Source organism: Carettochelys insculpta, chromosome 7 (genome assembly GCF_033958435.1).
Source record: "Carettochelys insculpta isolate YL-2023 chromosome 7, ASM3395843v1, whole genome shotgun sequence".
NCBI lineage: Eukaryota > Metazoa > Chordata > Testudines > Carettochelyidae > Carettochelys > Carettochelys insculpta.
Window position 1 is genome coordinate 56,388,910 of NC_134143.1, and position 27,969 is coordinate 56,416,878.

The 27,969-nt window shown below is 40.8% G+C and overlaps 1 protein-coding gene across 8 annotated transcripts in view; it reads left to right on the plus strand.

Moving 5' to 3' along the window:
* Positions 1-1,272: 1,272 nt before the first annotated feature.
* Positions 1,273-27,969, plus strand: part of ATE1 (arginyltransferase 1) — a 161,885-nt gene continuing 135,188 nt past the window's right edge. For 3 of the 8 annotated variants that reach the window (XM_074999749.1, XM_074999754.1, XM_074999753.1), the window contains exons 1-7: positions 1,761-1,931; positions 4,110-4,173; positions 6,573-6,635; positions 7,097-7,200; positions 9,364-9,639; positions 19,587-19,819; positions 25,055-25,183. In XM_074999749.1, coding sequence (XP_074855850.1) covers positions 1,820-1,931; positions 4,110-4,173; positions 6,573-6,635; positions 7,097-7,200; positions 9,364-9,639; positions 19,587-19,819; positions 25,055-25,183 — 981 coding nt within the window. In that variant the 5' untranslated portion in view covers positions 1,761-1,819. Of the gene's footprint in view, positions 1,364-1,760; positions 1,932-4,109; positions 4,174-6,572; positions 6,636-7,096; positions 7,201-9,363; positions 9,640-19,586; positions 19,820-23,063; positions 23,193-25,054; positions 25,184-27,969 lie in introns of those variants that run through there. The other 5 variants (XM_074999756.1, XM_074999755.1, XM_074999752.1 and 2 more) reach the window with 5 other exon arrangements.

The window sequence follows — 27,969 nt, forward strand, 5'->3', positions numbered from 1 at the left end:
CATTAACCAGCAGAAATGTAGCACTTTAAAGACTAACAGTGATTTATTAGGTGATGAGCTTTTGTGGGACAGCCCCCCCCCCCAATCTCTCACTCCCCTCCTCGTATCCTATTTCATTTGATGGTTTTCATTTTAACTTTTTTTTTGTTTTGGTCCTCTGTACTTATGTAACAGCAACGAAGGGTCCTGTGGCACCTTATACACTAACAGAAAAGTTTAGAGCGTGAGCTTTCGTGAGTTAACTCACTTCAGATGCTCTGAAGCATCTAAAGAAGTGAGTTAACTCACGAAAGCTCACGCTCTAAACTTTTCTGTTAGTCTATAAGGTGCCACCGGACCCTTCGTTGCTACTACAGATCCAGACTAACGTAGCTACCCCTCTGATACTTGTACTTATGTAAGTCAGTCTGTCTTGTAAATTAAATTGATCTGAAAAAGTGGGTCTGTCCCACAAAAGCTCATCACCAAATAAATCATTTTGGTAGTCTTGATGAAGTGCTACGTTTCTGCTGCTTTGTTTTGTTGAACAGCCTCCGCTGGTTGCCTCTCTGCTAATCCAGCACGGAGAGTATGCCTAGTTACGGCAGAGCAAAGAAAACAGGCGTTTTCCGTGCATGCCACAGTGAGACACGGAATTCCGGGGCATCAGAGCAAGGGGAGAAGCAGCAGTGGCCTGAGCCACGGCTTCCTCCCGCCTGGGAGAACAGCAGCCAGCGGAGCCGGAAGCCGTTTCCTGTCCCCCGGTTGCTCGCACCGCCTACGGGGTGCCTCATTCGGCCTACGGGGATAGGGGGTCCGCACCCTCCTCCCCGCTGTAGGCCACATTCTACGGAGAGGAACCCCCGAGGGACGAATCGGACAAACCATCCCCACCCCTGTAGGAGTATTAGGCAGCTGACCTGTGCAGGAGTGGGTTTCAGTGCTAGGGCAGGGGCAGTACCTCCTTTGGTGGCGTTTCGTTCAAGGTAACTGAACGGTGACACATTGAAACTGGCAGGTTAATACCTCACCTGAAGTACAGTTCACAACCCGCTGGACCACTGCACCTCCCCAGCGACCTGTGGCAAAGGACGGGGGACGGCCCGCGTAGGAGCCCCGCGCACTGCGCTGCTCTCCCTGCCGCGACAACCAGTTCTAATGCCCGAAAGCGCTACGCGCCGCTAGGGGCGGGACAGCGGGCCGGCTCCAGGCTCGCTAGGGGCCCGCGGCCACCTCGCGGGTGGGGCCTGCCGCGCGTGAGCCCCAGGAGCGAAGCACGCTGGGCCTGCGGGTGCCATGGCGGGTAGCGTAGTGGAGTACGCAGGCCGGAAGGAGGGCTACAGGTGTGGCTACTGCGCCTCTGCCCAGGGCAAAGTCTCCACGGGTGAGTAAAGGGTTGGGTCAGAAAGAAGCCTCGCAACAGTGGCAGTGCCGGGGGGCTTCATGCGCAGCCCGCTCTGTTGGTAGCCGAGGCCGCGCCAACAGCCGCCCGGTCCGGGACTGGCTGGGCACCGAAGCCGGAAACCTCAGAAAAAGTCGAGGGGACCATTAGTGGCACTTGCCCTTGATAAATATGGCGGCGCTTGCGCGGGCATTCGAGTGTGTTCCAGGAAGCTCATGTGCCCTTAGTAAAGATGGCGAACTGACCCGCGTTTCCAGTGTATACTGGGAACAGTGCGGGCTGCCCTTACTAAAGATGGTGGCATTATGCGCCTTTTCCTGTGGTGACGCAAACCTAGATAAGCTTGCCCATAACCAAAATGGCGACAACGGTTGTTTCCGGCCGTCCTGGAGTCGCTGGTAGGGTTACAGGCACGGTGCTATCCTGAGCTGCGGGTCGATGCGGAAAATGGCGGCAGCCGGCCACTTCTCGAGCATCGTTGAGTACTTCGGGGGAGAGGGCGGCTACCGCTGCGGCTACTGCAAGGACGTGACTGGCAATCTCTCTCACGGTGCGGGCCGGACCGCCAGGGGGGTCGGGGCAGGAGTAGGTTGGGGTGGGGGGAGTAGGTCGCTGGGGCGGGTGGGAGGCCAGAAGAGTAGTCTGTGGGGTGGGGTAAGTTGAGGGATGATGAGAGAGGGTGGATCTCTGGAGAAGGGACAGTTTGGTGCGGGCTGCTGGACAGGGAGAGTTACGGGGATATACCTAACTCATACAACTGGAAGGGACTTCCAGGGGTCATCGAGTCAGTCTTCTGCAGAGTTGCCCCCGTGAAGGTGGGAAGGGAAGAAGAAGAGAGAGAGGGGGGGAGTGTGAGCGTTTGTTTATTTTGGGCTGGAGAGAGTGGGAGCCTGGCACATTCATGGACTGGCGGATAGAAGAGGTTGCGTGTGAGGGTTAAGGTCCAGTAGCATTGGCAGTTGCTGCCCCTTCTTCCCTTAAGCCTGTTTCCTTCCTTCCTTTCTCCAAACATTTCCATCAAGCCTGCATCTGTGTAGAGAGCCTAAACAGATTTCTTTACATTTAGCTTTCTCACTTTTGGCTGAGGATGCTGCATTGGTGTATTGAGGGAAATCAGTAGGCAGGACAGTATGGGGTGTGTCTGATCTTGCTGCTGACTTGTAGTGACATTGGCAGGTCTTTGAAAACCAGACTTTCAAAAGTGGTCTTAAATGTGGGTGCATCTGGTTTTTGGATTTCTTGACTTCATAGATGCTTAGAACCCCACCTGTTAACTGAATTCTGTGACAGCAGCAGGCACTCAGCACCCCTGAAAGTTTAAGTACCTGGGTTTAGAGACTGCTGTTGATAACATGTCCCCTAACCTGCATGGGTGTCAATTTCTGTGTTCTTGATGTAAGAATAATATCTATTTCATAAATGCTTACTTGTGAAAGTCTTTCATTTCTAAGAAGGCAACATTTAAATAAGGTCTTTACACCTGATACATTGAGTATTTCACTATAAAGATTTGTGCGGGTGTACTTTTTGCAAGTATGAGTACCTGTTCAGTTGGAGGCTGTGTGAAACTGACAGGAATCATGAACAACAAGAAGTCTTGTGGCACCTTATAGACTAACAGATATTTTGGAGCATAAGCTTCCATGGGCAAAGATCTGCTTCATCAGATGCATGGGGTGGATGAAGCAGGTCTTTGCCCATGAAAGCTTATGCTCCAAAATATCTGTTAGTCTATAAGGTGCCACAAGACTTCTTGTTGTTCTCAAAGCTACAGACTAACACTGTTACCTCTCTGATACTTGACAGGAATCATGTCAGTTTCACTTAGCCTCTTCCAATATCTGTCACAGGGCAGGGCTTCTAGATTTCTGAGTCAGCAATGGGAGCTGGTGATCCAGCCAGCCTGCTTGGGAGTTCAGAAACCCAGGTATCTAGTCCGGGACAGTTCATGCTGCAGGGCTGTCCCAGAGTTGCAGACCCTGGGTGCAGTACACAGAGCAGGGCTGCATCAGAGACAGGTACTGGAAACCCTGCACTCTCTGTGCAAAACTGTGCCAAGCTCAGAGACTCTCTGGAAGTCAACGTTACTCAGCAGCACACCAGGAAAACAGACAGGCTTCTGATGGGGTTTGTTAAATCTGTGATTTTCCCCTAAGTATTTCACATTTAACACATTTGAATTTTCCTTTAAAACTGTTTGGAAAGTTCCTGAGCTGCCATAATGCTTCCTTCCAAAAATTTGTTAGAAGGAGTGCTTTGTTTGTTTGTTTGTTTGTTGTGTTCTGGTACAGTTTACCAGCACCTCAGCAGCCCTAGCTGCGGATCTGCTATCAGTCCCATGGCTGGCAGCCAGCTGGTGCATGGAGCTCCTCTGGCAGTCCTAGCCACGGGAACCGCGGCAGCCCTGGGCAGGGAGCCACCTGGGGCACAGAGCCACACCAGCAGCCCCAACCATGGATCACCAGTTGGGGAAAAGGCGGACCCTGTGGCTAGGGCACAGAGCCCTGCTGGCAGCCCCAGCTGTGGGAACCCTAGCTGGTGGGAGGGGAGACCTTGGCAGCCCCACGGTGGGAAGCTGGCTGAGTAATGGCTCCTCTGTTTTTCACAAAGTGAGCGCTGGTTAGAAGAAATCCCAGATTAATCTTTTAGCTTTACAGTAAGCTTTCAGTAATAATTGCTTAAAATTTAATGTTTTAAAGTAATTGTGACAGTGACCTGTTTATTACAGGTATGTGGGCACATTCGATGACTGTTCAAGATTACCAGGATCTTATTGATAGAGGATGGCGAAGGTAAATTAAGAAGAACAATTTTCAAAGGGATGCTGTCATCTTATGCCTGATCCAAATTTTAAATTTTGTTTAAGTATGGAAAGCTTTCATAATAACTGAGACCAACAGAATCTTTCACTAAGTATGCAGAAAAATGAAAATAATTGTTTTTAAACAAATACACATAATACAGCACTGAGGAACTGAAAGTGAAAATGATTTTCCATCTCTTAACTGATATAGATGCAACATGAGAAAATATAAATAATGGCAGGCGAATTGGATTTTTAAAAAATTCACTAATGAATATGTGTTTGTTTCTAACATACTTGTTTAAATTATGTCCTTTTGAAATAGTCTTTAATACGGAAATACTTACATAACTACTCTGAGGCCTACTTTTTCCTTTGGAGATTGTGACACTAAATGACTTTGGTTCTTTGACTAGGACTGCAAAAAAAAAAAGGGGGGGGCGTTGCTAAAGTCAGACTCCTAATCTCATATTTAATCATTGAAATAAATGACTCAATTTTAAAAAGTGCTTAGCACATAGCAGCATCTGATGACTTCAGTGTGAACTGGTAGGCACTCAGTGCTTCCAAAAATCTCACTGTATGGTTACATGACTAAATATGGGTTTAGGACCCTCATATTAGGTGCCTCATTATTATGTCTTGGCATATATTATTCTAGAATGCTAGAGGAATACTTTATACAGGTTGAAAATGTTACTGTAGTCCAGATGATTTGTAATTGCAAGAATTGGGTCTACTTGGACAAAGTTTTTTTTCCACCATTTTTTCGCTCTACCATCAAAGTTGGAAGATATGAATGTGGCAACCAACTTTAGTATCCCCCTCCTTGGAGAAATGAATGTCTGCTTTGGAGCAGGGATGCAGTTGAAGATTATCATAGCCTTTAAAAACTGAAATATTTTAAAACATATCCATTATATCAAACTCTGACAACTTGGGGGCAGAGTAATAAATTTGAAGCTGAGTTTTAGTATTTGAGGAAGAAATCATTCTTTCACCTTTATCTGTCCCGTAATCCAGAGTCTCATGGTTTCTGCAAGGAGGATTTCCATTTTTCCTTTTCCTCTAGCTTCTGGTTTTTTGATTTTCATATTGTTTGTCTACCAATACTTGCCTCCGTAGTTGCTCATAATTTTCCCAAGGAGTACAGCAGCATAGAATTGACATGTTCCTGACTTGATTTACTTGTGGCCAGCAAAAGCTGAGAGCACTGTGACACTTGGAGGTGTGTCTGGAGACTCAGAAACACACTTCTGTGCCAAGAAAAGCATCTATGCAATTGTAAGGGCTAGGCATGCACAGGCTGAACTGCTCTAGTCTGGCAACATCTGTAATACATCATGGTTTTAGTTAGCTGGATGACTACTTACCATGGGTGTGGCCAAGTTTTGGCCATAACGTTTGTGTAAAGCCACTGGTCATGGTTCTCAGTCTTGTGTGGTGTTATTTAGCTGTAATATATCCCTAAATGCCTTCTAAGAGCCCAATAAGCAATAGAAGTTTTGGGAATGCTGCTAGACAATATTGACTTTCTATAATCCGGCACTTGTCACGTCCCAAAGGTGCTGGACTTGAGAGATTCAACCTGTAACTTTAAAAAAAATTGGAATCTCACATTGTTTGGAAATTGTTAACTTAGGCCCCTAATAGTTCTGGGTAAGTTTTCCTGTTGATAGGCAATTAGATTTTTCAAGTCTAATTCTGTGTCTAATTACGAAGAATTGGGGGTCACTGTAAAAAGTGTTTTTGTTGTAATATAAATTAACCATCGGATAGGAAAGTGTTGAAAAGTTCAATAAGAGATGGGGCTGCATGATCAAATAAGAGTCCATTACAGATGTGTTTCCATGTTTGAGTTGGCCCTGCTGAAAGATCGAAATATGACTTGATAAAATTTGAACGTGGAAATGTTCCAGTGTAGCAGAGGAGTGAAAATGTTAAAGAAGTTGGTATTTCAATTTGGTTACTGTGTTCCAGGGGTTCTCAAATTTCATTCCATCACAGTTCCCTTCTGAAAAAAATTACAGGATCGTGGCTGGGGCGGTAGGGGTAGGGGGAATATTGCTCGAACCTGCCTGGGGGCCTGTTAGGACTTGGAGGCCAGGGACCCTCGTTTAGGCTTTGGGCAGTGGGGCTTGGGCTTTGGGCCTGTGTTTTGGCTATAGCATCAGGAAGTCTAAGCCAGTGCTGGTGACCCCATTAAAATGAGATCAGAACCCACATTTGTATCTTGACCTACAGTTTGAGAACCACTGCTCTATTCTTTTCCTGTTATCTGAAGGCATAGTTTTAGAGCAGTTTAGAAATTTCTGTAAATTGATTTTATTTGGTACTTATAACAAACATCAATATGAGTTTAATAAATTATGTTGTTATGATTTTTAGAAGTGGGAAGTATGTCTACAAGCCCATTATGAATCAAACATGTTGTCCTCAGTATACAATAAGGTAAGAGCCTGTTGCATGTGAATAGTGCTTTTAAAATTGTGTTGCACCTTTAGTTAGTGAGGAAAGTCATAACATGTAAGTCCCCATGCTTAAAAGTAACTTGGCTTGTCCATTTCCGTTTAAGACTGTGTCCATCCAAGGTGTTTTAATTCCTCTTGCTTAGATTAATCAGTAAACCTACTTCTGAATGGTTAATCCATTAAATCTATTTACAGTTGTAAGGGTAGATAAAGGTGCATATTATATAATACAAAAGCACACACATAACACAAGGTTAGAAACTTGAACATAAGCTTTTTAATGAAGTAGTTGAGCTAATGGTTACAAGAGAATTTAAATAGGCAAGAAATTATTTAAAGAAAAATAGTTGTATTAAGTATTTTATAGCTTTCTCATGTTGTTTTCTTTGAGCTATATTTTGTGTAATAAGAATATTTTAAAATATTTGTTTCCTGTTATAGATGTCAATCTTTACATTTCCAACCTTCCAAATCTCACAAGAAAGTTCTGAAGAAAATGTTGAAATTTCTGGCTGAAGGGGATACTTCCAAAGTGGCTGGTGATGGTAAGAAATTCTTTATCATTAAAAAAGTGTGAGCATTGTTCCCACAGAAGAGCTAATACACTCTGCTAAGTTTTTAGGGGTAGCTTGGGACTGGAAAGGGGCTTTGAAAGTTTAATGTCTTGTGGGTGGGTAAGAACAGCTCTAACTGAATGAAAGAAAGAGAAAACCTAAGATTTAAAAAAACAAACAAACAAACACCCAGGATAGAATCTAGCCTCAATGTTTATTGGTTGGATTCTAAATACCATATATTTACAGCCTACCCAAAGAAGGGGGCATGTAACCATATAGTTCCAGGGCTCCAAGAGCAGACTAAGAATGAATTGTGACAGTTCCTGTTGTGCTGCTTTCTTTTCGGTGAAGTGTAAGTTTAACTTTTTCCCCATAGAACAGCTTCCTTTTCCCCTCTGTGCACCTGGACACTTCATAGTTGGGTGTGTGTGTCTTGAGGGGAGTTGAGATGAATGAGTATTAGGCAAGCAACTGATACCACAACCTGAGCAGGGTGAAGCCGGGAGGGGGATTTGAGAGGCCCTTATTCCCCCAAGTCCTTACAGCAGCTCCCTCCTCAGTAAAGCTGTGAGAAACAAAACAAAAAAAAACTGCCTAAATTTTTGTGAACATTTTAGTTATTTTGTGCTTCCTGTATTGGCTTTGCCACAGCAGGTTATTAGATTAGAGTTTAAGTATCTTGTTTGCAGTGAAATTAGGTGTCATTGATAGCTGAGCAAACAGCTTTTCTCATGGATATGTGGGCAAAAGAGGACATTTGATTTTTCGGGTATTGCAAACCAACAACAAATGCATCCTTTTGATGCCAAAAAACCCTTATAAAATTGGTAACATGCAGAATCCTTTTGGATGTTGCTATGTGCAAACTGTGAGCTGCAATTTATATAACAAAGTTCACTCTCACAAAATTTTCATGCCATTTAAGCCTGTATTGAATGAGGTAGATGGAAACTGTAGAGAGGAAGAGGACATGTAGTGCTATGCATGGTGGAGTCTGATAGCACTACACAACGTATTGTGGTGTTAGAATGGTGTAGTATTGGTGTCTGCCAATGTACATAAAGCAAAAGTACATGAATGTGTTACAGCACATCTCACATGACTTAATGCAGCTTCTGTACCCATCCATAATATGGAATAGCCTCAAGAGTTATAAGTGGTTTCAGGCCTAACTCTGCTCTGAATCCAAGTTCCTCTGGATGTTGTATGCATAGGCCTCCACTCCTTTGGAAGCTGACTGATTATATTGGGTGGGGAGGAGAAAATTTGACTGTAAAACCAATCCTAAAAAGTAGGAAAATAGACTTTTCTTGTTGTTATAATTTTATTTGTTACTTGTAGCTAAGGCCCAACTTTCAATATTGAGGATATTACAGATTCTGCTGTATTAGGCTTCAACTGTAGTTTAATAGTAGGAACCCCACCATGTAGGGGACTGACAGTGGGAGCCCAGCTGGCTCTGGGCCACCACCCTCATTTCCAAGCAGCTAACAGCATAAAATTACAGAAAAGTAATAATTGACATTTTCACCACAAATAAGATCCATCATTACTTTTCAGCAGTTTCCAATGGCTCGTCTGCAAATCAGCTGCAGGGTGGTGTTTTTTTTACATACAATTGTAACACAGTTCATCAGTCTTTGTGACATTAACAAGTTAAAAATAGGAAGTTATTTTCAAGTTAACTATGGCTACGTCTACACTTGCATTCCTCTTTCGAAACAGGCATGCAAATGAGGGAATCGAAAATGCAAATGAGGTGCAGATTTTTGTATCTGGTGCCTCATTTGCGTATCCTTTCGAAAGAAGAAAAGCTGTGTAGATGCGGCTTTTTTGAAAGTAAACCCCATCGTTGAAAGAACCCTTTTTATTTAAATATCGCATAAAAATGTCCAGTGATATGTTTATGCAAGGCAAGGACAATTGCATCTATCCCCCTTGTGCCTTCCAGCTCTCTATTTACATCTCACTCTTTCCTGTCTTGATACTCGAAAATTGATTGTGATAAGGTCATAAATAAGTCTGTGTTCTTGCTCACTGTTGTAATTTCTGAATGATTTGGGTTCACATGAATGCTAATATATTAACCTTGGTGAGGTGTGGATGTCCATTGTCCATCCCACAGTGAGAGTTTATCTATTTTACTTATAGAAGAACCCATGGATTCCCACAGAGAGGATGCTGTTGCTTGCAATTTTATATTAAAAAAAGAATCTGACATCAGTCAATCTGAACTGAAATCTCTGAGTGTGGATGAGATGCAGAGAGTGGAGACTGAAGATGATAATGAAGAGGTGGAGATGAAAAAAGAAGTAACTGTGAAAAAAGTGGAATCGGAGCCTTGTCAGACATGCACTGATACGGACAATGCAAGCTCTAGTAAACCATCACATTCACCTAAACTTGTCCGTGCGACGCCCAAACCAGGTAATCAGTGTTTCTTCACAAATAGGAGTGCAATAATCCCTCACTTTATGCATGTTCAGGTTGCACAAAACTTGCTTTAACGCAGGTTTCACAACCTGAAGACATGTGGCTATCAGCCTACCTAGCTTCACACAGCAGCGTGCAGCTAGGCAGGCTAAGAGCGCCTTTCTTCTGCCTTCCCAGAGCAGTGCTAGGCACCACTCTGTGAGGGAAGGAGGAAAGTTTTTAGTTCGCCTAGCTGCCAGCCAGACGGGCTAAAACCCCCTTCCCAGAGTGGCGCCGCTGTCAAGCTGACAGTGGCGCCACTCTGGGAAGGTAGGGAGAAGAGTTTTAGCCCCTCTAGCTGCCCGCTACTGCAGGCAGCTAGGAGGCCTAAACCCCCTTGCCCTCCACTGCAGGATCAGCCTCCCCCCGGTGGCCCCAGCTCAGCCCCAGCCCATGCGGGTGGGGCAGCCCCCAGCACACTACATCCCCGCACAGGGCTCGAGCTCCAGTCCCCTGTACACAACTTGCAGACCCGGCTCCAATCCCCGCATGCCCTGGCTCAACTCCAACTGACCACCCCTTGGCCCAAAACCCCCAGCAACTTTCTTGAAATTTGGGATATGCGAGGGTTGTGTGGAACGCAACCCTTGTGTACCCCGAGGGACTACTCTATAATAATTTGAAAAGCCAGATTAACTGCCAGCCCTTTATTTTTCTTTTCAGAATAGTTTTGTTAGAGCTCTTTTTCATTGGCTATTAAAGCTAGAGCTGTTCCTTTTTGTCTTAATTCCCTCAACCACTCAGGGAACTAGACTCTGTAAATTGAGCTAAGGTGCATATTGCTTTACTCATTAATTCTCTCACTATTTTGCCCAGCTCATTAGAGCTATCTAGAATGTATTTCTGTCCATGGCTGCTAGTTCATGGAAACTTTGAGAGTCATCTAGGCCCTTCAGCCAAAAAGGCTATTGATAAATCTAACCTCATGAGCACCAATTGAAAACCAAACTGATTCCTAAAAAAGTGAACGTAGCTAACTAGTTTGCATAAAGGGAAGTAACACAGGGTTGTGTCCCTTTAGCTGGTATATCTAGTCATCCTGTAAATTGTTTTCTGTTACACTTGCCTGTCCTATTTATGTGCTCTTACAAACTATTTTCTTCATTTAGGGGCTATGTTTTGTATGCACACAAAACATTATTTGTATGTGTCCAGTGGACTAGGGTTGTATTTGCCATTTTCTGGTCAACAACAAGTTGGCTGGTTCTTTGCTGCTGAAGCACAATACTAGTGTTTTTTCACCGCAGAGAAGGATGTCTGTACCTTGGCTTTAAGTCTGTGGACAGACCATCTATGGAAGTGTCAATTTGCTTGTATCATGTGTTTGGGATATGGCCTTATTTTTCTTTGAGGGACTTAAAAGTTTAAAAGAAACCCCACCCTTCCTGATAGCAGAACTTGAGGTAATGAAACTGTATTATTGTGCATGTAGCATTTGCATTTCTGTTCTCTTACACAGAAAAAACAGCTAAGACATTTTCTAGTTCATTTCAGTTTCAGAGACTTGGGCTTTTGTACAACGCTAGGGTTTTAGTAAATTAAATACTGCACTGGAATTTTACTTACAGAGATTTTCTTTGAAATCAAGCAGAATGGTTGACATTTATTAACATTTTTAATGACTTAGTGGTTTTTATATTAAAGTACTTGCAGTTTAGTCTCTCAGCTGCCTTGTTGGTTTCCAAAATATTCACCATTCAAAGCAAAGGCTTAAAAAAACCAAAACAACCAGCATGAGCATTCTAAAGGAAAAACTTGAATGGGGTTCTTCCATTCTAAACTCTTCTTTGTATGAAAGCTGTGTTATTGTTTGTTGTGGCAGAGGAGCCAGGTAATTTGTAGCTCATGGACTAGGTTTTCGCAAATGATCAACCCCCATGATGGATTGTCTTCATTTGAAAAAAGAAACAAACATATTTTTACTTCCTGTTAGTGAACTCATACTAACTATACTGGGTGAAATCCTAGTGAAAAAAGACATGGCAGTGTGCAGTAGTCACAAATGTTGGCAAGTCAGTGTACAGATTAGGGAGCAGCTTAGAAGGTTAGGTTTACCTGCCAACCTGTGAAAATCATAAATGGCCTTGTCTTCGTGAGTCATTTCTTACGTTAGTTAGTGTCTGGCTCACATGCAGTAAACTAAGAATACACCGTTTTCTTAGGAAAGACTCACTCAAGCAGGTGCCAGATTTTCAGGAAAGCAACTCTCATTTGGACACCTAAATGAAAAGATTAGACTTACTGTAAAAGTGCTCAGCAAGAGCATTGAAGAAGCTGCTCACTGGGCACTTCTGTAAATCTGGTCCCAGATTTCCAAGGCTTTTTTAAATATGACAGTAACATCTTTTATAAAATTAAATACTTTTCTGCCCTGCCCCTTCATGGACATTTTACCACAGACTGTTAAAAAGACAGGTTTGCTGTTAACTAAGTGAAATATTTTCTTAGACCTTGAATGTGAACTAAATGGAAATTGGCTACAGATGGCAGTCTTGAGTAAAGGTTAGCATACATTGCCTTTTTTTAAAGTTTAGGTGCAATCCTCTATTTGTGTGAAGAATAACATTATGTGACACTTCATTACCCAATATAGATTCAGAAATGCCATGTTTGTCTTCATTTTTTCAAATATTAAGTGCATAGTTTGGAACAAGACATTTCCAGTGCTGTTCTTTTCCTTTTTGGCAGCATTTAAATAAAAGTGAATTACAAACACCCCAACATCTTACTCAATATACTTGTAATTTTTTAAATGTAGTTAGTTGTAAAGGTTACCTCTAGTTTAAAGCTTTCCAGACTGAGAGATGTTTAGTTTTTGCCTTGGGAAAAAGTTGACATTTTCCATGATAAAATTTGTTTATGGTGAAATAAAAATCTCATTAAATAAACAGGTCTTTGTCCTACAGAACAAGTGGTCTGTTTCTGCACATATTCATCAGGAAAAACGTTTGCATATTTATATTAAAAAGTTAAACCAATTAATTTGTTCCTTTGCTATATATTATTTGTGTAATTTACAGCAGATTTGTGACATTAAACAGATGCTGAGGACAGAGTAGGTGCTCAAAGAACTCGTTGAGAGTATCATAAATTTTTTAAACTCTTCTGCTGTTAAATGGGGATGTTGGTTGCTTATCTTTGAGTGAGTTGAGATTTCTAGGTGAGAAAAATATTATTCTTTTAAGCCAATGTTAGTTAACTGTGCAATAAAGGTGATCACTTGCGTTCTTTTCTTTGCCTTGGCAAGAATTGCAGGCAAAAGAGAGCAGGAGTGGTGTTACAGTGTAGCAGTTAAACCTCCCAGTTATTGGCCTGGCATGGCCTCTTCCCAAGGCCTTTGGGGTCTCCATCCTCCCAGCTCTAATGGATATTACCCAAGTCCATTATACTAGAACCCCTTTGATAAATTATGGTAGGCTTGCCAGTGAGAGGAACGATCTTAAAAAGGCAGTAGGATACCTCTGCTCCTGAGGCACCCTCCGTCTCTGCTGAGCTTTCCATTGGATAGTCCTGGTTGGATGGAACAGGTCTGATGTGAAAAGACTAACTTAAGGATGTGGCACCACGAATGGACCACCTGCTTCTCAAATTTGCTACCTGACTCTTTCCCTTTCCCCTTATGGGGTGAGGCAACACCACCACAGTTTTGTTAATGTGATCAAAAGTCAGATGGGACTATTAGATCATCTAGTCCATCTACTTGAGTAGCACAGTCATTAAAATTTTGCTCAGTTACCTTTGTATTGAGCTTCCTGAGAGATCCCTTGTTGTGTTGGAATCTCTGAACCAGCTATTACACCTTGGAAAGACAAGCATGTGTGCGCCAAGGCATCAGCCCACCCATCTGTGGCTGCCCCCAGTGCTGAGGCATGGGGTACCTGGTCTTAGGTATGTGTAACTTTATTTCCTCTTTAAGTAGCATTAGATTAGTATGCTTATTTCCTTTAAAGGTAACGAAAATGGCTGAGGAAGACTGTCTGGCTGTGGTCACACTAGCCCCTCCTTTTGGAAGAGCTATGGTAATATGGCACTTCGGAATATGCTCATGAGGTGCTGTCATGGATGTGCAGAGCCTCATTAGCATAATGGCAGCCATGCGTGCTTTGAAACTGCTGGTTTTGAAACGCACGCCGCCCGTGTAACCGGGGCCCTTTTAAAACAGCTCCCGATTTCAAAAGCTCCTTCTTCCCATTTGGTTTTGGGAAGAAGGGACTTTCGAAATGAGGGGGCCATTTTGAAAGGCCCCCAGTTACACGGGCGGCATGTGTTTCAAAACGAGCAGTTTCGAAGCATGTGCAGCTGCCCATTATGCTAATGAGGTGCTGCATATTCATGGTAGTGTCTCATTAGCATAGCCCTTCCAAAAGGAGGGGCTAGTGTGGCCACGCCTCTGGGTTCATTATTTGTTGTTTCTGGCTCCGTATTGAATGTTCTTACTTTGCACGCGTGCCTGTTTGTAACTGGCAGTTGCTCTGTCAAGTTTTTCGTTGCCGATCTATGTTGTCTCTGGCTTGCACATTTTCACTACTAAAAGTCTGCATATGGATTTAGCTAACAAAAATATGTTAATATGCGTTCTAGGAAAGAATCTCTCTCTCGTAGCTTTCTTGACAGCTCAGTGCTAACAGAAGTAAAAAAGTAATTCATCATTAAGGAAAGCAGGTGCAATTTCTAGAGTTACATTCCTGATGATCATCAGGGTTTGAGAAATTCACTTGCCTCTGGCAAATAGGACACTTTCCTGGGTGAGCCAAGCCCTCAGTTTCTGCACAATGTATTTTTATAAGATAAAGTGTCTAAATATGAAGATATGTCTCCCACTATGAGCCAACAACGGCCTTGTCTTGCAGACATCTAGCTACAGTGCTTTTACTGCTGCCCGAACAGTCGTACTGGAGTCAGGAGTTGCTGCCGTTCACAAGAGATGAGACCAAAAAACCCAGTGGGCTCCAGAGACGATGAAGGAGTGAGGGCACTGAAATCCATTCTCTTTTTGTATCTGTTAGGAAGCTCTGCGGAGTGCAGGGTACAACAAAAAGCTCTCTTCTGTTTAATAATTGACTGGCTTAAAAAAAAAAACAAAAAAACCCCCTATTTTAAGTCCTATTACATTTTAACAAAAATGCCTTTTTCTGACATTTTGGAGGCGTTTCTATCTTTCACTGTGAATAAAGAGGAGGGATAACCACAGCTAGAAGGTTTTGGTTAGATTATCCTTTCTTAATTTTATATGCTTGTGTATGTGGCCATAGGTGAAAAATTTCATAACTTTGGCACTTCTGAGGAAAGCACTTGTTTGTCCAGGACACTCCCAAAATTAAAGATAAATCTCTTTCAGAATTTGTTGTTATGACTACTTTGTAAATGTACCAGTTCCAGGACAACATTAGTTGTATCCAAATATCTCTTCAGCTCTTTGTCATGAAATATTTACTACAACTTCCTTGTTTTAATTTGAAAAAAAATAAATGCGCCCCCCCCCCTTTCCCTCTTGGGAATAATCGGTCTCTGCACTGCCCCTTTGGTCCCTTGTAACACTTTAATGGGAAGGATGTTCCACAGCCACTAGCTCACCTGTCCTAAGTAGTTTTGAAGGATGGAATTGGGATATGCATAAAGTAATGCTGACTCTGTCATTAGCTACAGCAGTTTTGCCATGTAGATTGGGAAGAAGACGACGTAGTATGCAATACCCTGTTCCTCTCTGGATTAGGCATAGTGCCAGCAGCAGGGCTTCTGCGGAATTGGGGACAGTACTGTTGCAGAATTGGCACTCTCTTTCTGCTTTTTTCTCTCCCACAGACCACTCTCAAAGGCTTCTGATCATGGGGTTTAGTAGTGTGTGGTACTTGACAGATAACTCTGGATCATTTGAAAGATACAAAACACAGTGAAAGGTTTGTGAAAGGCAGTTCCTGAATGTTGAAAACAATCCCTTCATCACACTGTCTTTTGTGATCTATAAACATTTTAATTTTAAAATTTACATTTGGCATAAGTAGTTGAATTAGTGTTTATTGCAAGCAAACTGGTGCTGATAATAAATATAAAATTTATTGAAGGATGTTTTAAGTATTTTGTTTGTGTGGAAGGCACAGGAAATAGCTGTCCTTTTTGTTGGATGAAATCAGTTGTTAATATTGCAGTCGTTGATATCCTCTGTATCTTGTGTTCTAACACTGATAGCTTGTGCCCCATTGTCAGTATCATGCTTATAAAGTCAGTGATAAAATGGAAGATTAAAGTTCCTTATGTTCTTAATTCATTTTGTTGTATGAAAGAAAATGGAAATGAGATGAAAGATCAATAACTTCCCTACTAAATGCTCTGAATCTTACTGCATTAAATCTTGGAGAGAGGCCAAAATATTACTGCTGACTTGAGGGATTAGTCACTTTTGAAAGATTCAACATCTTCTTCAGTGAAACAAAGTAAAGAAAATACTGGTAACTGATTTAGAAGAATGGATTATTTTCTCTGCTTGTCTTTTTCTAAGTCTGTTTTCTCCAGTAAATGTAATTGGGCTTCACCAAGAACCATAACAACACAACTGTCTTCACCCACAAAAAAAAAGAATACCACAATTTTAATGTAAAATTTGACTACTCCTATTTATCATTGTACCATTGTGGTACACCTTAAGTCGATGGTGAGTTAATTCTTTAACCATTAGGTTACAGAAGTATTCAGAACCCATTTTTTAAGGAACACGGGAAAATTACAATTTGTATTGCCTTTATTTATGTACATTCACCATTCGTTAGTGAATGATTGTCTGCCTGTCAACTGTGAAAATCAGCAACCTTCTAATAAGGGGGCAGGACTAAATAGTTTTTCTTTCCAGAGGGACCATTTTTGCAACTGGAGACTTTCTCTTCATGTTTCACTACATCATTCCATAGGTATATTTTTACCAAATGTACTGGTAGAAGGCCTCTGTATACCCCTGGATCAATGGGATACGCATAAGTTTTAAATGATTCTCTCAAACTAGAAATGGAAATATGTCTGTTATAGTTTATTTTAACTCGGACATATGGTTTAGTTTCATGTGAGATAGGAAAGTGACATGGGAATGTTTAGAAAAGGTGTCGTTGAAAAAGAGAGGCTGAATTTGAAGGTGAACAGGAATTCAGTGAGGTTGCATGGGAAAGTGTCTGAATCTGTATGTATCATAAATTTACTTTAAACATGATTAATATTGCAAGTATTAATTTTGAAGTGTGTTGAAATGTTAACACATTTTCAGTAAAAAGCAGGATTAAAATTGTACTGCCCTTCCCGATACTTACACAGAGAGTTTTAATTACTGTAAACAGTGTGTTGGTGCAGTTCATGCCGCATAATGACTCCAATGAACTCTAAGAATACATCCTTTGAATTAATAACTGATTTGTATGAATATAGGTAATGTTCTGCATTCTATCAGTGATCTAAAATGAATATATTTTCTTAAAGGCACAATTAATAGGTGTAGGATTTTTCTGTTTTGAGTCTTTGATGTGATTCTAGAGTGAATCTGACTTCAATAATTTTTACAGGTACAAAGTTTGTATAGTTGGAAAAAGTTTTAAAAGGCTTGACTATTTTTGAAAATAAAAGCTTGCTATCTGTAAAACATATAGTGTTAGGTATTTCTTCTGTAGGTAAAAAAATTGAGATATTTTAATATATCCCGTTTAAGCTGACATTTTTATCACAAAGCTAAGAAAGTTATTTGTAACAGTACAAAATGTATTACTGCTAGCGTTCTGTTTTCATTTGCTAAATAAGAAAATAAGTGTAATAAAATAGAAAGGAGAATGGTGGTGGGTTTTTTTTTCAGACCTTGTAAATTATGTAAACTGTAGAATATCTAAATTCTGTGGTTTTCCAGAGGGACCTCGCTGCGAAATATTGTACCAAGTATCTTTTAGATAGTATTCTGTTTCCAATATGAAATAAGAGGATAATGGTATTTTGTAGACTGGCCTGCTTCTGAAACAAATGGATATATTAGAAAATATTGTCAAATACTATTATACAGGTTTTGTTTTTGTAGTTTACAGTTGCAGGAATATATTCAGATTATAAAATTGTCAAAAACATTAAAATCTTATTTTTAAGGTGATGAGGGCACAGAAGAGACTTTTAAATCCCATTGGAAGTCATTTTTAAAGTCAGTCACTTCTGAAAATGCAAACTGAACATCGAAGTCATTTATGCACTTCTGAAAAGTTTACCTAGATTTACTGTTCTGTTTGCAGTAGTGAAGCACAATATGGTCATCGCTTATTTATGTTATATATGGGCTGATAGCTTTTCAGCTATTGCTAATAACTGTCCTATACAGATTCCTTTGTAGATTTGACTTCTTTTCTTAAAAAATGTTTCTCAACCCAACGTAAGGAGTAACTGACAAGAGCGGACATAAGTTTGCACGTTCACAATAGTGTTGTGGTGTGGAGGCAACGTATCTATTTAAACATTTTTTAACGTCAGGAAGCTACGTAGTCACAGAGAGATAGCTGTGTTAGTCTGTGTTCTATCAAAACCAAAAAGCAGTTGTGTTGCACTTTAAAGACTAACAAAATAATTTATTAGGTGAGGAGCTTTCATGGGACAGACCCACTTCTTCAGATCATAGTCATAGCTATATTGAATCTGTTCTGGTAAGGCTACGGATTTGAAGAAGTGAGTCTGTCCCACGAAAGCTCATCACCTAATAAATTATTTTGTTAGTCTTTAAAGTGCTACATGACGGCTTTTTGGTTTTGATAGTAAGCTAGGTAGTACTCCAGAGTCTATGCTTACCAGGTCTTTTAGTTTTTCTCTTCTCTGCAATGACTACCTGTGCGATGCAAAAGGGTTTCTAAGTGGTTTGAAAGAATTCCATTTAACTTTGTGTCCTGTGCATGATTCTGTCGGGATGCCTTCTGCTTTGCTGGTTCAATACATTCTCAGTTGGTAATGACAGGATTGTCTTGTGCCTCAAGGTGATCCTTTTAGTTGCTTGGCTATACTACTGCTTTATACAATTAAGCTAAATAGGAGTCAGCCTTTGTGGGTAGCTTTGGTGTGTGTCAGAAATTTGGAAGGCTTGATTTGTGCCCTTGACTGTGAAACTGTCATGGGGTCTAGGCCAAGATCCTTAACTGTCTCCCTTGGTTTCTCTGTCTCTGAACAGGGAATGATACTTGCATCATTATATCTTCATGTTTGTTGTTACATTTGCACTTCTGCCACCACAGAATCTATCATTTGCAGTAGAACTTTGGTATTGAATGTAAGCTTTCTTACAAAATAATAGTCTTTTAGTTCTTGTGGTGGGGAATATAAGAATAAATATGTGAATGGGTATAACAAGAGTCTCCTCCTGAGCTTGCAGAAAGCATGAAACAGTGGCTTGTCCCATTTGTCTCAGTGGAGCATTGATTCTGAACCAGCCATTTTATTTCCAACTCAGCAACTAAAATCCCAGTGCAATTGTGTTTAGATGGAAACATGCAGCATATTGAAAACTGAGTTTGGGTACAGTGTAAAAAGGAATGTAATGTCCGAATGAGCAGGGGCTGTGGTAATAATTGTATTTCTTTTTAGTTAATTTAAAAATGTCAAACTTTAGTTTAAGTGAAGCTACCATAAGATTTCTAGTTTGCCATGTCAGAGAACATGAAAGAAATGATCTTGCTGCAGATTAGGTTTGATTTGCTTTAAGGCATCTGGGATTTTAGCTAATGCCTGTAAAGTGTTCTGAACATGGAAAAGAGTGCCCTGTAAATACTAAATATAATTTTCAATAGCATAATGTTTTCTTTGGTAAAAGTATTGTTTGTAACTAAAGCTCATCTATCCTGCCTTTCATGCAATAACTATTTTTTGTGTAATATAATCTCATTGTTGAATGCTTCATATCCTCCTAGGAAAAGGGGCTGATCTGAGTAAGCCACCCTGTCGAAAAGCTAAGGACATTCGGAAGGAAAGAAAATTTCAGAAGCTTCTTCAGAGCCAGATACACACACTTGAAGGCCCTTCAAAGCAAGTGGAGCCTCAGGCTTTACTCTCCCAAAACTCTAAATCTAAAGGGCATCAACCTAAGTCCATTGAAGACTTCATTTTTATTTCTTCACCTGATGCTGCTGCACATCAGTTAGAGGTATGGTCAGTTACATTACTGCTAATTTGTTTTTAAGCAGATATGTAAGATAAATTATTCCTACAATTAGAAACAGCTTTCAAAGAAAAGACCAGTGAAAATATTTTGAGTGGAAAAAGCACACTTTTAAAGCGAGAGCATTGCAGCACTGATAAATACTATGTACATTTCCTGCACATCATCTGTTAGCTTTTGAAATATATTTTACTATATTTACTATACATTATTTGGGGGGGCCTTCAAAAGTATTTAAGTTATTTAAGAACCATGTGTTCATAAATTGCATAGCCATTTTGTTTTAAAATTTCCTCTTGCACTCATAACAAATGAGAAAAGAAAGTTGAGCCTTGCTGCACCTCTAGAGGGCAATCTTACGCTGATGATCAGGGAATTTTATAAGATGAAAATCCTACATATAACAATGTACTTGAAATCATGGAGTATAAAATCAGTTCACAAATGAGTCTTTGAATTAGATTAGTCTCATGAAGAGAAAAATGCAATGCAAATTTCTAAAGCATATAAATATTTTAACCATCTGTGATGAGGAGCTTAATAAGATAATACCTGTTCTTAATAATGAATTGAGAAGACATAGTACAAAATCTTTTCTATAAACTCGTGTCTGATACGCATTAGAGGTCTTGAGCAGGTCAGCAAAGTTGGCATTTACACAGTTAAAATAAAAGTACTTACAAAAGAATTAGTATAGGTTCAACCTTTCTAGTCCAGCACCCTCAGGACCTGACTGGTGCCGAACCAGAGAATTTGTCAACCACAGGAGGTCAATATTTTCTAGCAGCATTACTAACATTTCAACTGCTCACTGGGTTCTTAGGATACATTTGGGGGTAAATGACAGCTAAATAACACCACGGAACAGCAAGAGTCAGGGTTGGTGGTTGTAAATAACTTTATGGGACTCAGGAAACTTGGCCACACCCATCATAAGTGGGTATTCAGCTAACTAAAAATCATGCCAGACTAAGGATGTTGCTGGATTAGAGAGGTTCACCCTGTAATATACTGAGTACCTGCTGGCAAGTCTGACTCTTTTGAGACCTTTTTAAGCATTTAGTTTGGTTTTAAATTGGACAAACATTATTTGGAGAATAAGAGAAAAAGACAAGGCTATGCAAGAGGCTAGTCTTCTATTACCTAGGGCCTGGTGACGGATGCCGACCACCCCAAGGGAATAGCATTCACCAGTGCTGGAAAATAAAGGTTCGGTTTTACAGTGTAAGTTAAAACAAAACAACAACAAAAAAAGGACCACTCAGGCCGGACTTACCCTTCTAGGCTGTCTGATACAGTTAAGTTATAGGTGAGAAGGAGAGAATGTTTGTATTAGGAAGGAAGGAGGGATAGATGGCAGTAGGATATCTGACCCTTGGAAAGGGAACCAAGAATTCAAGAGGAAACCAGCACAGCTGTAGAAGGATGATTGCATGAGTTTTCATGGGTCATGGTGGCTCCTATGTGCAACAACAGAACCTATCTAGAACTAGTAACAGAGAGGAAGCCGTGCTAGTCTATACACTATCAAAACAAAAAGTGCTACTTGACTGCTTTTTGTTTCTATCCAGACCTAGAAATTATATTGTTTCCAGGCTGTCCTTGAATTTGAGCATAACTTTAAATATGTTTGAAGATACAGGATAAAGATGGGGTTGCGTACATATCACCTCACTTTTTTAGTCCAGGAAGCAATCATTTTTATTCTAATCTAAAATTTCCAGTTATTACATTTCATTTGTCATGCACACACGTCATTCCACAGGTAAAAATGAAGCAGATGCCTATTGTTGTAACTCACTAGTAAATTATGATTCCTGAAGCAACTAACAGTAGGAAATGGGAACAAAAGATGAAAAATGATTACCTAGGAAAGAGTACTGCAGAAAAAATCTGGGATCGTAGTAGGGACCACAAACTAAATATGAGCCAACAATGTAATACAGTTGAAAAAACAAAAGGCAAATATTCTGCGATATATTTGTAGGCCAGTTTGTGAGTAAGACACAAAAAGTTATTCTGCCGCTCAGCACTGATAAGGCCTCAGCTGGAGTATTATGTCCAGATCTGGGCACCACAGTTGGGGAAAGATGTTGACAAATTGGAGGAAGTCCAGGGGAGAGCAACAAGGTGAGGATATGACCAGTAGTAATGGGCTTGACTTGCAAAAAGCTTTAACCACTCTTACAGTTAAGAAGTTGTCATAAACACCGGAACAAATTACATAGGGATGCTGTGGAATTTCCATCATTGGAGGTTTTTATAGAGAGGCAGACTACCACTCTTCAGGGTGGTCTAGATCAGCAGGTCTCAAACTAGTATCTATGACCTAGGTTTCAGGAGGTCTGCCAAACAGGGCCCGTGTTAGACTCGGCAGGGATCAGGATGGAAGTGTGAAGCCCAGAGCCTTGAGTCCTGCCACCTGGGACTGAAGCCAGACCTTAAGCAATTACCCTGCTTGCTTCTGTGTAACATCAGCCCAGATTTTTATATGCAGAAAAACAATTGTTATGGCACTGCTGGTCTGTGAAGTTTTTATAGCATGCTGCAGAGGGTCATGGGGAATTTTAAAAGAGAAAAGATTATGAATCCTTGATCTAGATAATACTTAATCCTACATTGGTGTAGAAGACCACATGAGATGACCAGTCCAGGTCCCTTCCAGTCCTACCTTTCTCTGATTCCTCAGATTGTATGATTCTTTCTTCTTTTCCTTTTGATTAGGAAAAGGTCTAACAATACTACTGTCATGACCACAGAGGAAGACTGGCATCCTTCCAAAACTATAGAGTTTAGACTTATAAGGCTGAAGTGCATCTAGCATTTTTCATCATGCTGTGAGATTACAGTAGAAGCGCATTTTTCAATTACGGGAATCAGTGTCTTGTATTTCACTTGTTGGCTTATTAGTTTTTGAACAGTATTTGCATATTTCTAATAGTAGGGCTTAATTGCCTTAAAATTAATTCCTTGAAAAAACTCACATTTTATGCACGGTTAATGGAAGAACCCTTACTTTTTTATTATATGTGATGGAATTTTTTAGCTAATTAATATGTGAGAAAAGTTGAAGCTTGATTTACTAATTGGACTTAAGTTTGATATTTTAACTGTGATCTATTTTGCAGAAAGTCAGAATTCCTCTGCTTGTGGTATCTTTCACCAGCTTTTATTTATGTATGTAATTATGTGATATTGCATTAATGAATCTGTCTAACTTTTCCTGAAGGTGAAGGTAGTGAGATCATCTCCACCAAGTTGCCAGTTCAAAGCCACATTTCAGGAGTCTTACCAGGTCTATAAACGTTACCAGATGGCAATTCACAAGGACCCACCTGATAAACCAACCATAAGTCAGGTCAGAAGGCCAAGTATAATGTTATACAAAACCTCAGCTTCCCCTCCATTTCATATGTCTTGGATGGATTCTGTGAGAAACAAGTGTGGGCTTTATATCCATTACGTACATATAACTCAAAGGAAAGCATGTAAAACCAAGGGAGTGGTGAATTGAACCAAACCAACATCCTGGAAGTGCAAGATGTTTTTCGTATCTTATCTTAAGTGTCACAAATATGTAAACTGTATTGCAGAGAGAAATAAGAGGAAAACGATGGGCATGGTTCAGAAAATTTGGAAGAAAACTACAGTAAAGCTGCAGGAGACATGGCCCACAGGAGGCATTGAGATATTTGCATAATGAGGACCATAAACATTCATCTCTTCGGAGGGTCAAATCCTGAAGTAGAGTTTCATTTAATGTTAGTCCTTACACGAAGAAGGCAAACATAGTATGGACCAAAATTCATGTTTAATAATTATATGTGAAAAATTGTCTGTCCAGGGTTTACTGGAATTTGTATAAAGCTCTTTGCCACTTAGAATTTAAAGCAGTTGAAAAGAACACTATGCGTTCACACTAGATTACCTGTTGTCACTATTGCACATAATGGGCAGCTTTCATGCAATAGTTAAACTTGCAAGGTATGTTATCTCTGTGAGGTTGAACAAAAATGCCAGGGTGGAGGGGAGGGGCAGAATAGAATGGAGCGGAAGCTTAAGTAGCAAGTATTGGGGATGTGCCTCTAAATCAGAGGTGGGCAAACCCTGGCCCACAGTCTGAATCCCAGCTGCAGCTTGTCTGGATACGGGCCCTGAGGCTTGGGGCTCCCCTCCATAGCATCTGGCCCATGGAGGGTTTGGGGATGCAGAGCCCTGAGTCTCATGGGTCAGATCAGGCAAGCTGTGGCCGGATCCAAGCTGCGGGCTCTGCTGAGGGGGCAGGAACAGGAGGAAGCGTAACCGCACAGAGCCGCTGCTGCTGTTCATCTAACCAGGGGAAGGAGAGGATGCGTTGTATGGAGGCCTCATCCCCCTGCCCAGGTAAACTGCATCCTCTGTTGCCCAGATCCCCACTTCGTTCACTCTTGCTCCCCACTTCCACCCTGCTCCTGCCCTCTCATTCCCAGACCCCTTACCCCAACCTGACACTCCCTAATCCCCCACCTCAAACCCTCCTTCACCTCCTTCCTCCCAGACCCCACCCTCACCTTTCTCCTGCCTCTTCCTTCCCAGGCCCCTTACCTCCCCTGACCCTCCCTCCCAAACCCCTCAAATCAAATCCTTCTGCACCCTCTCCTGCCCATATCCCCCAGTTCCCAGCCTGCTCCTGCACCCTCCCTCCTGCTTAGACCCCATACCCCAACTCCACTTCATGGCAGCCCGCTCCCACACTGAACCCCCCCATTCCCCTCACACACCAGCCCCTGAGCTTAGAGGGACCCTTTTTTGTTGTTTCTCAGTTATGGACCACATCAGTTAAGATTTTCTTTGTTTCTCACTTGCGTGGCCCCCAACTAAAAAAGGTTCTCCATCCCAGCTCTAAAAAGAAGCCTTTCAAGCACTCTCTGATCTGTGCAGTTAAAAAAAAGTCTGTTCCTTTATACTGTTCATTTTACCAAAGGATAAGAGGGAAGAATAAATTAGTGCCTGCAGTAAGACAGCATGATATAAACTTCAATTTAAAGTATCTATCATAATTTAATATCCCAATTCATTAAGTTTATGGGGCATACTTGTTTTACCTCATTTAAGATACGATGTTGATGGCTGAGGCTTTGAAATGGTTACGAGGAGATCTTCCACTAGCCTTACCTTCAGGAGCATATAAGCTGATTAGATGCACTTAAATATTTTACTTGTATTTTCCTTGCTGTGAAGGTGAGGTTAGTACCTGTCTCCTTAGAAGATCCACAGTTCAAATCATCCTTCAGCCAGTCAGCTACTTTATTTGCCAAGTATCAGATGGCTATTCACAAGGATACACCGTCCGAATGTGGCGAGTATGAGGTATGCATGCTCCTGTACCATTGTTTCCTGATAATGTTCAAAACCGACTTTGAACTAGTCTAAGCACTGAAGACTATATGGCTGTTATAATTTAGGAAGGAAAAATAAAGCATTATTGCATGGAGTATCTGTGTCGGGTTTTAGCTCAGAGGAAAAATTCTCAGCAGGAGAGAGCCTGGATATGTTGTTGCACTCAGAATGAAAAAAAACAAAAACCCTGACACTAGCAAGTAAATAGAGAAGTTACACATGGTTTAATTGAGAACATTTGAGACTGACATCTACACCAAAAAACAAAATGGATGGGAATGTGATGACTGACTAAATAGTCTTTTTATGAGTTAGAAAATGTTAGATTCAGGATGCAGTTCAGTAGCAGAGACATCTTTCCATTTCAGATGCCATCCTTTACTGTATTTTGATGTTGTGTTGATGCTTCATACAGCTAATTTTTAAACATTTATGTGTGTTTTGTTCACACTGCATTGCTAATGACATCATATGCGATCTGTTTTTTCCACGGAGACAGCCAGATTAGCATTAAGAATATGGTACAGGCTGGTTGTTGCACACGTAACAAGAATACAAAGACTGTGAAGAAGCTTACTTCTTACACCCAAAAAGATTTTAAATCCTAGTTATCCAAATAGAATATATGTGATTTACTGAAAGGTAATACTAAACTTGAGTTAGCAAACTTCACAGAAATTGTGTCTTGTAATCTAGTTCTCTTTCCCACCGGATGCAAACATAAAGTTAATGTGTCCCTTATGTGCAACTGAAAGATGTATAAAATACTGGGCTATAAAGCCATGAACCCTGATTTTCACTTCATTTAATAATGTAGTTTTATTATAGTTCCTAGCATAGTGATACCTGAATAATATTTAGTCACGCTTTTCACTGGCGTAACTGTAAGTTATTACACAGCAAACCATGAAAAGTGAATATGGGGAGAAGGCCTAGATTATACTGTTAGTAATGTACATGAGGGTAATCAGATCATGACATTGCTGTTGCCTGGAATGACAGTTTCCCACTTCAGTGGCTTGAGCTTTAGTCTTAAAGAACATTTCCTGTCTGTCTTGCTATAGAGTTCTTGGACAGAAAGAGGTGGAGATGAGGACCTGCTACTTTTAATTTCTCCTTATTCTTTATATTAAAAATTAAATGAGGTGATGTTTGTATCATAAAGAAGCCATAAAGGATGAACTAAAATAGTGATGATATGCAGTTCATCTTTTAATTAGAGATCAAAATTTAGGAGTGTGAGATTTGAAAGCTCTTTGGAGCAGTTAGAGAGATCTGTTATAGGCTTTAATGGCTGTGGATCCCATTTATTAATTTTAAGAAGGAAGACTTGAAAATGACTTGTAAAGGTGGATTGGTAGGAACACTAATTTTCCCTGTCCCTAGGAATAAAGAATGCCATTCATATGAGTTTCAGGTGGCTTTGCAAGAACAACTTAGCATTTCTTCATCCTTCTCATATGGAAATACAGTGTAACATGCTCTGCTTGAACAATTTTACTGTTCTTTTTCTTGAGAGTTTGAGTATCTAGGCTAGTTAGTTCCTTGCTGGGGAAGAAAGACATCGAACTTTATCCAAAGCTCATTGAAGTAAGTGGAAATATTCCTACTGACCAATGGGCTTGGATCAGGCCCCTTGAAAGACTGTTTCTTTTTGTAGAAATCCTTTTGGGAATTGTTTGGACCCTTAGGATTTTTGATCCACCATTAAAATGCAGGGAGGCAGCACAGGGTGACCAATTAAGTGTATCAGAGAAACACAAGATGATGTGTGACCACAACCAGTTGCCTCTCGTGGCTCCCCAACTTAGTTGGCATATGGTAAGACCCAATAAATATTACAGGAAGTAGTGTTTGGGCACTGAGGGGAGAGGGTTTAGTTTTGGTTCCTGGAGGAAATCATCCGCAGAGTGGATTTGGCATACTGTTGGATATATACTAGAAGTTTCTAACTTTTAGACACTGGGGTAGGGAAGTTGTCCTCAAGCCTTTGATCTGGGTCACTTGTAGGAGAAGATGGAAGTGACCACATACAAGATTTTGAGAGCTCTTAAAACACATTTCCCCTTCTTTTTAATTTATTTTGTTTAAATAAACCAATAAATCATTCAGACATCATCAATAAAACCCCCACTTTCTAGAGCCAGACACATCCTTCAGTGAACATAGAACTAATTCTACTCTGTGCAAGGCATTTTATCAAGGGAGTTGAGTTTAAACCACTAAAAGCCAGGTGATGCTGAATGAAGACCCCTAACTCAAGCTTTTGGGAAGCACAGGTGCCAGTTCAGAAACCTTTCTAAATTTTTAAATCAGAGACCAACCCCCTGAAAAAATTATGGGAGTATTTCATGTGCTGTTTTGCAAGGATATTCCTGAACTGTTGGCATAGGTGCCTTGTACTCACATTGATTTTCTTTTGTTTGTTTTTGGTAGCTCAGATATTTCTCATTGCAGCATGTGGCAGTTTTAGGAATAAAATAATTTTGTATCAAAAAATTAAAGTTTTATAGTAGTTAAACTATGAACCTGTGAAGCTGAGTGCTCCTAATATAATGAGAGAGGAATTTCTCTTCTGTGCAGGCTTCAGATGTGAACATGTCTTTACGTCTAGATGTCAAGTGAGAAGGAGGATAATAAGCCTTCTCTAAGAAAATCATATTGATTAAATTTCTTGTAGCATGGCGCAAGCTGCAACTGTCCTGGCTCTCCAAGACTTTTTGAAACAATGGCTGTTCAATCCATTCTGAGACCCG